We start from the raw sequence: 13,987 nt of genomic DNA, 5'->3' as shown, positions 1-13,987 counted from the left end.
TTGAGAGCAGACTTTCTTGCAGGCCAGTGAGGGCCATTTTCACACCATTGGGGTCAGTGGCCTATGCTTTGTGTCTTGGTCTGGCACATCCTCCAGCTGGCTGGTTGGCTTGCTGGTTTCATTCCTTCATCCCTTCATTCATTAGGTTTATTCATTCATTTAACCAGTGTTTATGCACTGCTTCCTGGTATAGGTTCAGGGATGCTGTGATAAACAAGGCTGGCTGCCCTCATGGCCTTTTCAGCTCAGTAGAGGAGAAAGATAATTGACACAATTAGAAAGTGAATAAATCTCTAGTAACAAGTTATGAGAAGCACGGGGACAGAAGGGCAGCGGGAGAGAATGATGAGGTGGGGTGGGGAGAGGCCAAATGAGATTGAGTTTCCTGGGGTGGGGATCCTATGGGGGTGTTGAAACCACAGTATCAAAAAGTGTCCCTGGAAATGCCTCCATATCAGTTTGACTGAACTGATGCCAAATAACACGTGCCAAAGTTGATCAAAAGATTCCACTGTTTGTATTTGCCACTAAGGCTAGAAATATGTATTTCAAGTAGAGCTGAGTTCAAAGAATATATCATTTGGGCACAAAGCTGGTGATAATGAGATTCCCCCTTGGGAATCATGCTGTGAAATGACTTTCCTCGCATCTGTCCTCAAACAGTTTAATTGGCAGGGAGCCTGCTTCTGCCGGTCCCGGGTGGGAGTCAGAAGGCTGCACGCTGCTCAGCTGCATGGCCCCTGGTCCCTCGGAGCAAACGTGGCCCTGGCCCCTGCCTAACCCGGGTTTCTCCCCTTCTCTCTCCATCAGGAGTTCTGACTCTGAAGAAGCATTCGAGACCCCGGAGTCAACGACCCCTGTGAAAGCTCCACCAGCTCCACCCCCGCCACCCCCCGAAGTCATTGCAGAATCTGAAGTCAGCGCACAGCCTCCCCCGGAAGAACCAGGTAACCAAGGCTCAGGTGCCCCCTGAGGGAGGCCTGGGAGCTGCCCTGTGGCTGATCCCCAGGGAACTCACAGCAACTACTCCTGGGGTGTGGCTGGAGGAGGGCACCCTCCCCAGGGGCTGTTGCTGGGGCCTCTAGGCTCTGGGCTGTGTTTTATGTGGGTGGAAGCTAAGGGGAGCAGGTACGGTGGATTCTTCTTTTGCTTTGCAGAAGTTTAGGGGAGGCGTCTGGGAAAACCACGCATTTATCTCTCGGTGCCTTTCACCTGGCACCCAGAACTGGGTTTGGGTGGGGAAAGAGGGTCTTGGAAGTTTCTGTCTTGGATTCTGATTTTAGCCCCCTGCTCCTGTAAGAACACTGGTTCTGGACGCCCGTGTGGACCTGCAATTTGTTACAGATCACAGCCCCACCGGGCTTGAGGGACGCAGATATTTAGTGAATGCGCAAGAAGAGAAAGTAACAGCTGAATCCATGCGTGGACAGCTCTTTATTCCTCATGAACGCCAAGTGACCTGATTTCTTAGCACTTTCCCACATCCTTTCTCCCCGAGTGTGGCTTAAAACACACACCTTTCTGTGCCTTTTAGACGTGGCGATGACTGGGGTGACCGTGGGGGATGGGACAGATCTCATTCCCCAACCCCCAGCCTGTTCACCTGCCTGGTGTTCTCTGCGTGCATCCTCCAGTTACACCAGCAGGGCTGGGATCACCTCTAGCATGAAAGTTGAACATGAGGCCTGGAAGGAGAGGGGACTGCTAGAAATGGTCCCACAGGCTCGTCAGGGGGCCAGGTGGTCCCAGAAATGGCCCGGCTGGCCGGGTGGGAGCCAGATGGTACTGTCCTTGGACCTGGATGGTCTGCTCTGGACCCCACACTTTAGGGCTCCACTCTGGCCTTCCTCAAGCCATAGCCGTCACTATGTGAGGAGTCTGCAGGGCTGAACTAGACCGTGCTCTGGATACCTGGAGCAGCCACTCCCTGGGCCCACCCGCTCCCCTTCTTCTGGCTCGTCTTCCCAGAGCTGACTGCCTGTGTCTGTACCCCTCAGCTGAGGAGGAACCAAGGATGGGGCTGGGATGTTCAGGTGGGGTGTCCACACACCTGTACTCAAGGCCACCACAGGTGAGTGCTGGAGCTTGGGTGGGAGGAGAAGGAGCAGGGCAAGGATGGGACCTCCATTTGTACTCGTTCCTTGGCCAGGAGCCAGGTGGGCTGAAAAATAGAATAACATTTTGACCTTGACGTTAGTTTTACAAAGACATGGGTGGAGGTCTTTCTACCTGCACTGGCTTCAAGCAGCCCATTGTTTTAGAAAGAGCAGACACTCCAGGACTTTGTTCCTAAGCACCTATGCTCCCTGGTGCTGGGAGAAGAGGGTAGGACAGTTTTTAGGGAGAGCAGGTGCCTTTGCTGGTGTCGGACAAATGGAGTTTCCATGTTCTCCCCTTTGACAGCTCCTCAGCTAGCAGGACATGATTCTGCACAGCCACTCTAGACACTGGGCTCTGAGAGGGTGATCATCCGGGCTTGTTTGATTTTAAGGTAGAGAAGAAGCCAGAAGGGCTGCTTGCTTTTCTCAGAGAGTCTCTTGCATCCCCACTTTCTTTCCTTCCTGTAATAAAGTGTGTAAAAATTTCACTTCCTATAATTTTGTAAAACATTCGCCCTTAGGTTTTAATAGAAAGTGGCTGAATTACAAACAGATTGTAATCCCTAGGTCAAACATGTAATTAAGATTAAATTATCCTTTCTTGTGGATATATAAGCTCATGCCTGTAAATCTGTGGGATACTTTAGAGAAGAATTTGGAAGAAAAATGATGGCATTTTACAGTGTCTGGTCCATCCCCAAGCACCAAGCAGTGTACAGAGGAAGGTCGTGGCTGTGGGCGTGTGTGCGCCCTCCAGGACTTCCAGCTCACGTCCCGACCAGCCCTGGGGACTGGTTTGCCACTTCTCTTCTTTGGCCAGTCCTTGTTTCTTCTGCCTCAGTTTTTTCCAACAAACCAAAGAACAACTTTCATTCGCAAAAACAAACGCACGCACCACAGCCACCTCTTTCTTAGATGGCACTTTCTGAAAGAAGGAGCATTATAGAGGATTAAGAGAGAACCCCTCCGAGGAGGGGTTGGAGCCGTCAATTGCCATGAGTCACAGCCCCTCAGAACCTTGCTTACACCTGTTGGAGTCTTGAACAGGGACTCTCCGCATCTCCTTGGAAAACTACAATGAGGCTAAATGTCTGCCGATTATACTGGAAGGACACTGACGGTTGGCATGTATCTGCCTGAAGCGCCCCTGCACTCGTTCAAAAGGCTGCCTTTCCATCCTGCAGGCAGCGTGGGGCACGGCACAGGCGTGAGAAGAGGCTGTGCTTGCTTGTGGAGGTGGCTAGAGGAAAAGAAAGCTTCCTTCTGAGAACCACGGGAAATAAAGGGCAAGAGAGGAGAGTCTGTTCTTTGGTTTTCCTCTGCAGAGTGCCAGGACATTGCCAAAGGTGCCAAAGGAACCACATGAAATAATAGATGAGACCTCTGCAGTGAACAGAAACATGATTTTTTCCTCCTGGAAAGCTACATTTTACAAAACAATCTGTCGCCTTATCTTGGGTCCTTCCACCATGTTTTGCTCCAGGGGATTGGAGGATGGGCGAGACCTGGGTGTTCCACTTTGCGCCTGCCATCCTCTGGACCAGGCCAGGATGCAGCTTATCTGAGCCCCATTTTCCTATCTGTAAGATGAAGAGGGTGACCTGAGAGTCCTCCGAGATCCTTCCCACTCTGCCCTCCATGGTCCTGTGAACAGACCGGTTGGCTGCTGTATAGTGGCTGTGTTATTAGAACTCAAAACTGGCCACTGAGGGACATAAACAATAGTTCCCATTTAGGGATCTGCCATGTGCCAGGCCTGTGCTGGGAACTCTGGTGTTTCATCTCCCGTTCAGGAGAGAAAAATCCTCAGAGCTCAGCATCTCTGTCCCCGGTCATCTAGACTTCACCGCCCTCTCTCTGCTCCTCCCTCTCTGCTGGCCCCTTTGGAGGGGTCCAGGAGCTCCATTCGTACTCTTGTGCACGTGACCACTGGTGTCTCCAGTGGTGAACTCACTCTCAGTGTAAGGTGTTAACAGTGATACTGATACTTGGGTCCTACCTCTAAATCACTGAGTTAGAATCAACTGGGGTAGGACAAGGCAATCCACTTCTGTGCAGCCCAATGTGACAACCCCCATGGGTAAGGAGAAAACACACAGGCAGGTGCCTTAGTGGCAGCTGGCGGGTGGTACATGTTGCCCAGGCAGAGGCCGGCTCTGCTCCTGGGCACTCCAACTATTGGGTCAGGGGTATATGTGGTCCACCAACCCCAGATCCAAAACTTATGCATCCCAGGATGGAGGGACGATGGGAGTTCAGGGGCCACGTGGGCAGGTGAGGAAACCTGAGAGGACAGTGGCCTCACTTGCCCATTGTTGCCATGCTCACACTGCCCTGGGCCCCTTGGGTGGGCACACCAAGTACTGGGCAAGGCCCTGAGCCTCTGGACGCACATTTACTTCCCTTAGTGACCTCACTGGAGGATCTTGACTGCACTCGTCATCCAGCTCAGCGGCCCCTGCCGGCTCAGCCAGCCATGAGAGTATCCCACAGTGCTTGGGGGCCCACACACCCCAAGCAGGCGACTCAGGGCCTCTTATTCCCCCAGGAGGACAGAGGTATAAGCCAGGCCGTATATATGTTGCCCTGTTACAGATGACTTTTGGTAGTAAGAACAGAACAACAGGCAATATTTGGGAGCGTTTTCTTTGCAGTGGGCATATTAGAGGCCTAACCTCTAATGCTGCAGCGACTGGGGAGGTGGGACTGGGGACAATGACAATGAGACACAGCGAGGTTAGGAACTTTGGTTAAGGTCACCGAGCTGAATAATGGCAGAGCCAAGGTCTCAGCCACGTTTTGTCCAGCTCTGATCCCTCTGCCACTGACTTTTCTTGCATCAGAACTGGGGTGTGTGATGTTCTCCTAATGATTTGTCCTCGAGCTGTCTTCTTGAGCTTATAAAGAAGGCATTTTTCTGAAACTTCTCATTTCGTGCTCAGGATGATAGTTGAGGGAGGCTGGAAGGGAAGTTTGAGGACACAGAGCCTGAGTGGCCCCTGTCACAGCGTGTTTAGTTATTGCCTCTATTGGTCACTTTCCTGCCACCTCTGAATGAAGAGCAGTGAAGTCTCTAAGAGGAAAGCCCCTTTGTGCTTATGCCGGGCCGGGCCTGGGGTGGACCACGGCGTGCCTGGCAGGCAGCTCTGTGGGGCATCCCAGGCAGGACAGCAGGTGAGGACTCCGCAGGAAAGCTGCTGACTTCTGGCAGGGAGGATGCAGGAAGAAAGCAACAGTCAGCAAAGCAGGACGGAGAATGGCATTTGATGTGCTCAGGGCTGCACAGGTCCCAGCTTTGCACACCGCCCCACAGTGGGGCTGTCAGCCCGCGGTGCTCCTGGGTCCCTGTGGGGTGATGTCACTTTTTGCCCCAGCCAGCAAAGTCCCCTTTCAGCTCTGCCGGTTCTAACTAGGGCTGCTTCACTTGGCTGCTCACAGGTGGACTCTGGTGGAAACCATCTGGTTTTCAGAGAGAATTTCTCCATCTCTAAATGAGTCACCCTGGGCAGTAATTGTCATTACCCACAGTGCCTTGAGCAGCACTGGTCCCACCTTAGCCTTTGGGAACTGGATGGAGGTCCGAGAGCATGGATAGTATGAGAGCAGAGCAGATGTCCAGGAAGCAGCAGGCACAGGCCCGCTGGGTGGGGGTCCTCAAGACCCAGCCGGGTCGCTGTGAGACTCTGAAGGCCCACTGAGTCTGGGAGGGAAGCTGGCTTCGCATGGGCCTCCTGCCCCTCTTTGCTGGTCCATTCTGAGTTTAGCAACCACATCAGAGGAGGGTGGGCACTCGGACCGTCTGCCTGTCATTTCACCCATCCTGACGCCTCAGACCTCTGAGGCAGAATCCTTGCAGGCCATCCGAGCTCGCCTCAGAGATCAGTCCAAGCCAGTCGAAGTGTCCTCCACATCATTTCTGTGCCAAATATTAAACCATTGCCCCTGGAGGTGTTAAGAACTAGGATAGTCCAGATAGGAAGCAGGTGAGGTGGTAGCCCAGCACTCAGACTTCCCTGCTCATGGGGCTCACCTGTGACAGCTGTGAAAATGGGGGTTCTGAGCCCCCACTCCAGGCCTGCTGAACTGCTTCTCCAGGGAGGAGCCAGGAGTCTGGGGTTTTAATGAGTGTCTTAGGCGTGTCTTAGCATAGACAAGTTTGGGAAACGTTCAGTTCATCATGGACTTCCTGCAAGTCACCCACACCTGCCAGCAAAATGCCACATAAGGACCGAGTAATGCTCCATTTATGTCTCGTTAGCCTACTTAAAATGGAGACCTTTTCCAGAATAAACACTATGAATTGCAATAGATTATTACTTATGTGCTTAGGTGTAAAGCTATGCTCCCTGTGTGTAAGGCCATTGACCCTTGGTGTGCTGGTTTAAGGTAAGAGTCTGTGAGTGTGGGGGGCCATGTGTTGACACCTTTGGTCCTCTGGGCCCCGGGGTCCCTGCAGGAGCAGGCGGGGCCAGTGCGAGGGCAGAGAGAAGCACCAACCCAGCTGGCAGTCTGTGCTCCAGTTAGAAACAGTCCAGCACAGCTGAGAGATGTGGCCTTTGGAGACGGTAGGGTGACATCAGTTGAGTGGCATTAGTTGCCCCTTATTGGCTTTCTCCCTTTCCTCAGAATTCCCTCTTGTTTCTAAACACATTTGTGTTTTTGCCTAGCTTGGGAGTTTTATTGCCTAGCACTGATGTATGGACTGCATTGTGTCCCCCAGATTTGTATGTTGAAGCCCTAACCTCCCAACGTGAGTGTATTTGAAGATGGGATCTTTAGGGAGGTGATTGAGGTTACATACGGTCATAAGGGTGGGGCCCTAACCCAATAGGACTGGTGTCCCTGTAAGAAGAGGAGGACGCAGGGATGCTCTCACACAGAGAAAAGACCAGGTGAGGACACAGATGACAGCCATCTGCAAGCCAAGGAGAGGGGCCTCAGAAGAAACCAAACCTGTTGACACCTGGATCCTGGACTTGCAGCCTCCAGAACTGTGAGAGAACGCCTGTCTGTTGTTGAAGCCCCCAGTCCGTGGGACTTGGCTATGGCGGCCTGGACAGACCGACAGAACTGAGAACCGCCTACTGAGCCTTTGCATATGATGAACCAAGGATGCTGATTTTGTCATCAGACTGAGCCAAAACTGGACCCTGGGGAGGCGTTGGTGTCCAGGGCAAGCATGAGGTGGACGACATGTTCACATGGATGGATCCCTCTGGGGTCTTGTCCTTCCTTCTCTGTGCCCACAGCATACCCTATTTGTGGAATGAATGAATGAGTGAATGAATGGTCTTCATGCAGCTATGGTGTGTGGATGTTCAGAAATCCACCGAGGGGACTGGGAACCCAATTGGACCACACTTGCTCTGGAATATCAGGGCCTACATGTGGCAGTGGCCTTTCCCTGGTCTTACCCAGGGTTCCTCTGAAGAGGGCATGGAGGTCACCACACGATAAGACAGCGATTCTCAAGCAGGGACAGTTGTGGCCCCCAAGGGGACATTTGGCAGTTTCTAGAGACATTTTCGGTTGTCACAGCTCGGGTGGCGGATGCTACAGGCATCCAATGGGTAGAGGCCAAGGATGCTGCTAAACATCCTACAGTGCACAGGACAGCCCCCCACGACAAAGAGCTCACCATCCCAAAATGGCCACAGTGCTGAAGTTAAGAAACCCTGCAGCCAGATTAGATTTCCTGGCCCATGGTGATTTAATTAGGGAATGTCAGTTCTAAAGAGGAAAGCCATGTTAAGCAGGCAGGGAGCTTTCCTTCCAGAGCAAACAGTGAGCAGATGGTTAAGCCAAATATCTGCTGACTGTTGCCTGATTCCGAGAGAACCACAGACATCTGAAGGGCCTCGGAAGGCTTCCTCAGGCTGCTGGGGCATGCGAAGTGGCCTGAGACACCGCAAGTCATCGGTTGTGGGCCTTGCTTTGGAAACGATGGGATGGGCTGAGGCTTTTTCTCCCTCCTGCAAGGCCCACATGAAAGCACCTGGTCCCCTGGTCTTCCTGTGCCCTCTGCACGGTGTGTCCAAGGCCCGAGTCCTGGAGGAAATAGGGAGGGAGTTGACTTCAGAGTGAAGAAGGGAGAGGATGCCCCTCCTCTGCAGAGGGGAAGGAACAGGAGGGTTTGAGATGATGGAGGAGTCATTTGGCGGACAGAGCAGAGCTGAGAGGCTTCACGCCAGCGCTCCCCCTTCTGGGACCTCTGCTCCAAGTAGGACGGTGGGTGGCCTTGGGTGCAGAAGAGAGGGCAAGTTTTGAAACCATGACTGGCTAATAGACGTGCTTCCGGAAGATGCTCTCAGTTCAAGAGCCGTTATTGAGGCTGCGAGAGAAAGTACGACAGTTCCGGGGAAAACAGATCAGTCAGACCAGTTCGTGAACTCGGCGGGCTTGCGGTTTCCTTGTCTCCGGCAGCACTTCATCTCCTGGGGGCTCTGCCAAGTGCTCCCGGAGAAAGGTTTGCTTGTGAGCAGGGTCAGTGAGCACTGCATGAGACCCTCAGCGCCTGGAGTTTTGCAACAGTGAGCAGGAGCCGCTGGGAGGAAATCTCCAGTAAGAAGCCAGTTCGAGTTTAATTGAGCATCTTCCAAACTGTGTGTTTGTGGGGATGAGGAATTGGGCTGCCAGATTTAGCAAATAAAAATACAGGATGCCCGGTTACATTTGAGTGTCAGGTAAACAACACATAATTGGGACATGGGACATGTTTATACTAAAAAACTTATTTATCTGAAATTCAAATTTAACTGAACATCCTGTATTCTATCTGGCAGTTAAACCAGGGGGCAGGGGGCGGTCTGGGAGTATACCTCCTGCCAGTGGAACTCCCTCTGGGAACACCGTCCCCAGGCCTGTGTGTGCCAGCTCTTTAGTTCCTTGTCTGCAGGCCACTTTGCAACATTTGCCCTCCTTTGTCTATGGACACGCTTTGAGTTTGCTGGCTGATCATTTTCTGGCATCCTGACTGCCCGGGGCAGCTGTGAACCCAGCAATGCCTGAAAGGCTCCACCCGGTGCAGGCCGAGCCCAGAGGAGCCCAGCCCAGGCCAGGCTGGCTGGATCCCCGTGAGCAGCGGGGTCAGGAGAGGAGGGAGCATCTCTTGGCCAAATTTGGAGCATGTGCAGCGTGTTGTAAAATCAGGAGCGTCTCCTTGGCCGGCAGTGGCTGAGGGGTTGGAGAAGCTGGGAGGGAGCCGCAAAAAGAGGAGAGGAAGGGCCAAGAAGAGGAGCGTAGCAGGCAGGTTGGAGGGAGAGATGACAGGGGATGCCTGGAGCAGGGACAGGTGGCAGATGGGCGGTCTCAGGCCTGCTGCAGTTGCCTGGGGACCTCCACACAAAGGCTTCCTGCTGCTCCTCACAACGGCTCTGACTATGGGTAGTCAAGAACAGGCTTGATGATGATAGCAGCTGTTTATTGAAGGCTTACTGTGCTTTGCTTACATTATTGCTCTGTCTTCTTCTCCCTTGCTTTAGCCGCACTGGCCTCTGATGTTTCTGTAACACACCAGACGTGCTTCCACCCCAGGGCCTTTGCACTTGCTCTTCCCTTTGCCTAGGATGCTTCCTCACAGATATCTTCCTGGTTCATGCCTTTACCTTGTTTCCAGTCTTTGCTTAAATGTCTCCTCCTTGGAGGGCTTTGCCCAACTACCTTATTTTAAAATTGTAATGCCCCTGTCTTGGCTTTATTTTTCTCCAGAACACTTATCACCATCTGACAGTCTGTGCGTTTTACTTATTTGTTTCTTGACTGTCTTCTCCTTGAAGAATGTAACTTCTGGAGGGCAAGGATTTTCTCTGTTTTCTTCATTGTTGAATCCCCAGCACTCAGAACGGTGCCTGGTCCAGACTGGGCACTTGGTAAAGGTTTTTTGAATGACTGAATGATCTGAGCTTTTCCTTAGACAGCCCTTATCACTCTCATTTGATGAAGGAGAGAACTGAGGGTAAGCCTGTCCAGGGTCTGGAGCTAATAATGGGAGCTAAGAATGAGAGCAGGGTTTGTACCCAAGCAGTGTGCCCGCCCTGTGCTGGGCCAGGTTAGCCAGGGGGCTCTGTTTAGAGGGGAATCATCGGGCACGAGATGAGAAATGCTCCCAAGTGTCCTTAAGTGACTGCTTTGTCTCCGTTCCTCAGGATGTGGTTCTGAGACGGTCTCTGTCCCCAATGGCCCCCGTAGCAGCTCGGTGGAAGGCAGCCCTTTCCGTCCTCCGTCACACTCCTTCTCTGCCGTCTTCGATGAAGACAAGCCGATAGCCAGCAGCGGGACTTACAACTTAGACTTTGACAGCATCGAGCTGGTCGATGATTTTCAGGCCTTGGAGCCTCGCTGCTCAGACTCTAAGAATCAGGAATGCAAAGTGAACACGCGGAGGAAGTCCACGGATTCGGTCCCCGTCTCTAAGTCCACGTTATCCCGGTCTCTCAGCCTGCAAGCCAGTGACTTTGATGGTGCTTCTTGCTCGGGCAGCGCCGAGGCCGTGGCCCCGGCCCCAGATGCCTACAGCACGGGTTCCAGCAGTGCCTCCAGCACCCTTAAGCGAACTAAAAAACCGAGGCCACCTTCCCTAAAAAAGAAACAGATCACTAAGAAACCCCCTGAAACCCCCCCAGTGAAAGAGACACAACAAGAGCCAGCTGAAGAAAGTCCCATCCCCATTGAGGAGAATCCAGCGTCCGAGACAAAAACGGAATCCACTGGGACGGAAGGTTCCGTACCAGCCTTACTGGAGGAGGCTCGTCTCAAACCAGCTGCTGCGTCTGAGGCCGGCTGCCCTCTGGACTCAGAGGGTGCAGAAGGGGCCGTCCCTCCAGCTCCTGGAAGTGGCAGAGTGCAGAACTCACCCCCCGTTGGAAGGAAAACGTTGCCTCTTGCCACGGCCCCAGAGGCAGTGGAGGTGACCCCATCAGATAGTGGGGGACAGGAGGACTCCCCAGCCAAAGGGCTCTCGGTGAGGCTGGAGTTTGACTATTCTGAGGACAAGGGTAGTTGGGAGACCCAGCAGGAAAACCCCCCTCCTACCAAAAAGATAGGCAAAAAGCCAGTTGCCAAAATGCCCCTAAGGAGGCCAAAAATGAAAAAAACACCCGAGAAACTCGACAACACTCCTGCCTCGCCTACCAGATCCCCCGCTGAACCCAATGACATCCCTATTGCTAAAGGTACCTACACCTTTGATATTGACAAGTGGGATGACCCCAATTTTAACCCTTTCTCTTCCACCTCAAAAATGCAGGAGTCTCCCAAACTCCCCCAACAGTCATACAACTTTGACCCAGACGCCTGTGATGAGTCCACTGACCCCTTTAAGACGTCCTCTAAGACCCCCAGCTCACCTTCTAAATCCCCAGCCTCCTTTGAGATCCCAGCCAGTGCTATCGAAGCCAATGGAGTGGACGGGGATGGGCTAAACAAGCCCGCCAAGAAGAAGAAGACGCCCCTAAAGACGTAAGTTCAGGGTGCAGGTGGTAAGATCGGAGGCGGGCTATGCATTGGCTGGGATCCTTGGTCACGCAAACTTGGGCTGCCGTAACCCCTCCCCCATCTGCCGTAGTGATGCCATGTTTGTGGCAAGATACGTGTTTTCCTTCCTCTCTGTACCCACAGTGTTGGCATTTTTCATCCACATATCCCTTTGCGTCTAGAGTCCTTGATTTTTTGCCTTAGTACAAGTCAGTTGTCTAAAGCTTCACTTTTAGCTAAAGACCTAACATTCAGCTCCATTGGATTGTAGGAAATCCAGAGAAAGAGAAAAATGTGGTGGAGACCTGGTCAGCCTCCCCATTGGTGACTTACCCTTTTCCCTATTTAGCACGTGACTTGCTTTCTGGAGTGGCCTGGAAGCTGGGAGATATGCCCTAGCATATAGATTGTTAAAATCTTATAGTATTTGTTTCTGCCCATTAGTGAGACACTAGCCCAGGAGGCCCAGGAGGGAGAGGTCTGGCCTGGCCCCTCCCTGCACCCCAGCCAGAGCTGTTTGTCTTCATCCCTCTCTTGAGCCGTCTTTTGCAGACAAGAGTCCAAAGGCCCTATAGGTCCAGAAGAGATCAATGGAAGCTTTAAGGGAGAAGCACTTTGCACACTAGGAGGCCACTAAGAATTGGGTCTGTTGTCCAAACACTTGCCAAGATCAGTTGCCCTTAAATCCTGCCATGTCCAGGCCTCCACAATTCATTCCAAGCCCCGGCTCAGCTCGGATGCCTGAGGTCTGTTCTCAGGACTTTGGTTCAAGCGGAATGTGGCTTGGAGTGTGGAGGCTTCTCCTTGTTCTCGTGAAGTGTCGTCAGTAATCTAACAAGGCCACAGAGACCGGTCTTCCCGCGGCAACTCAGAACAGACCACAGCTGCCGGCCCCTCTGAGTCTGCCTGGTATAAATCGAGACAGGGGACCTGTTTACCTCCCATCCGGGCTGCCCCGAGCCTTTAGCAATGGAGAAGAACCTGGGGCTTCCTGGGAAGAGGGTCTCTCAGCAGGCTCTGGCCTTGCATCACCCTGCCACTGTCTGGTGGGGCTGGGAGGCAGTCCTGACCAAAAATGTGGACGTTTCTTAGATCAGTTACCTAGCCAGGCCTTTCCTAGAGACTCCATCAGATCTGTGTCGTTAGCTCTATTTTCAGCCTCAAACAGGTGAAGTTTCAAACGCTGACCACAAAGCCCTGTTCTCTCCTTTTGAAATGAGAGCTGACTTGTAGCCACCACGTCCTCCTCCCTACGGGGAGAGCTTGGTTATCATATTTTTCACCATCAGAGCTGATGGAGGTTGGGAAGCCAGCCCCTCTAGAGGTCTCACCTCTAGTGCACGTGGCTTGGAGTCCTACCCTGGGGTGACAGAGCTCTGGGGGCACCAGCGCTCTATGGGATAATTGGAACCAAGAGAGGAAGGGCTTCTCCAACAGCCTGTCTCCAGAAAGCTGGGATATTGCCCCCGCTCCACGCAGAACCCACAGTGGACGGCTGTCGTATCCTAACCCAGTAATAACCAGTTGTCTGCAGATTTATCTATTTTGTCAGTTCCTTCTGTCTGTCTCTCTTTTTCTTTGTCTTCTTGTCTTAGGATGGTTGAAGATGTGATGTCTGTGTGTTCTCTGTTGTAAGTAAATTTAATGGGATCTGCCTCTTACGCTAAATGTGCTTTTCTCTGCCCTGTGTTTGCTTCCAAGCTCTTTTTATTTCCTCTCCATGGCTGCTGCTTACATATTTCTGGGGCGGGCCTGGGAATGATGGAGGCATGGGGCTGCCCAGTAGTAGAGGTTATTTTTCTGTTTCATAGTGGTGAACGTAAAGGAAACTGCCTGGCTGTGAAATCATGATTATCCACCATCTGCCTGCTTGTCAGGAATGGAACCTTTGTGTTCCCCCCTTGCATATTGGATGTCTTCATCTGAAATCCGTGCATGTTTTTTTTTTTTTAACTCTCATTTCATTCTTTCATTTTAAATTGGACTAGTGGGCGATTGCTTTCAAAGTACTGTGGCTTCACATTAAAATACCCATCCAGTCGGACCACAGGCAGTGCCTGCCGTGGCTTGTTCTTACTTACATGTGAAGCAGGAATGATTGGGCTGTTCCACATTGAGACCTGCAGGAGCGCCCTGAAGTGCAGGGTCCGCTCAGAGTGGAGCACACAGCTGTGAGAGCCATTGTCAGGCTGTGCAGGGCCTGCGTTCTCGGTCACCTGGGACCAGGCTGGGCCTTGGCATGTCTCCTGTGAGCTGCCCTGCTGGGTGTCGGGAAGCAGAGTGGACCACCTCTGTGCCCCTAATGCTTTGCCTTCCGGCCAGAAGGGACCCTGTGGGCAGCTCCCAGAGAGGCCCAAGGACAGGTACCTTCTCTGCCTTCCAAGGGAAGCTGGCCTGGCTCCTGGCATTCAGCAGTC

The 13,987-nt window shown here is 52.5% G+C and overlaps 1 protein-coding gene across 46 annotated transcripts in view; it reads left to right on the top strand.

The window, feature by feature from the left end:
• TACC2 (transforming acidic coiled-coil containing protein 2) overlaps positions 1-13,987 on the top strand; it is a 209,719-nt gene that overhangs the window by 159,222 nt on the left and 36,510 nt on the right. For 24 of the 46 annotated variants that reach the window (XM_014830725.3, XM_014830721.3, XM_044749507.2 and 21 more), the window contains 3 exons: positions 811-947; positions 10,244-11,555; positions 13,166-13,201. In XM_014830725.3, coding sequence (XP_014686211.3) covers positions 811-947; positions 10,244-11,555; positions 13,166-13,201 — 1,485 coding nt within the window. The remainder of the gene's footprint in view (positions 1-810; positions 948-10,243; positions 11,556-13,165; positions 13,202-13,987) is intronic. The other 22 variants (XM_070481887.1, XM_044749529.2, XM_070481849.1 and 19 more) reach the window with 3 other exon arrangements.

Source organism: Equus asinus, chromosome 2 (genome assembly GCF_041296235.1).
Source record: "Equus asinus isolate D_3611 breed Donkey chromosome 2, EquAss-T2T_v2, whole genome shotgun sequence".
In the NCBI taxonomy this organism is placed as follows: Eukaryota; Metazoa; Chordata; class Mammalia; order Perissodactyla; family Equidae; genus Equus; species Equus asinus.
The sequence above is the reverse complement of the archived record's forward strand: the minus strand, read 5'-3'. Positions and strand labels throughout refer to the sequence as shown.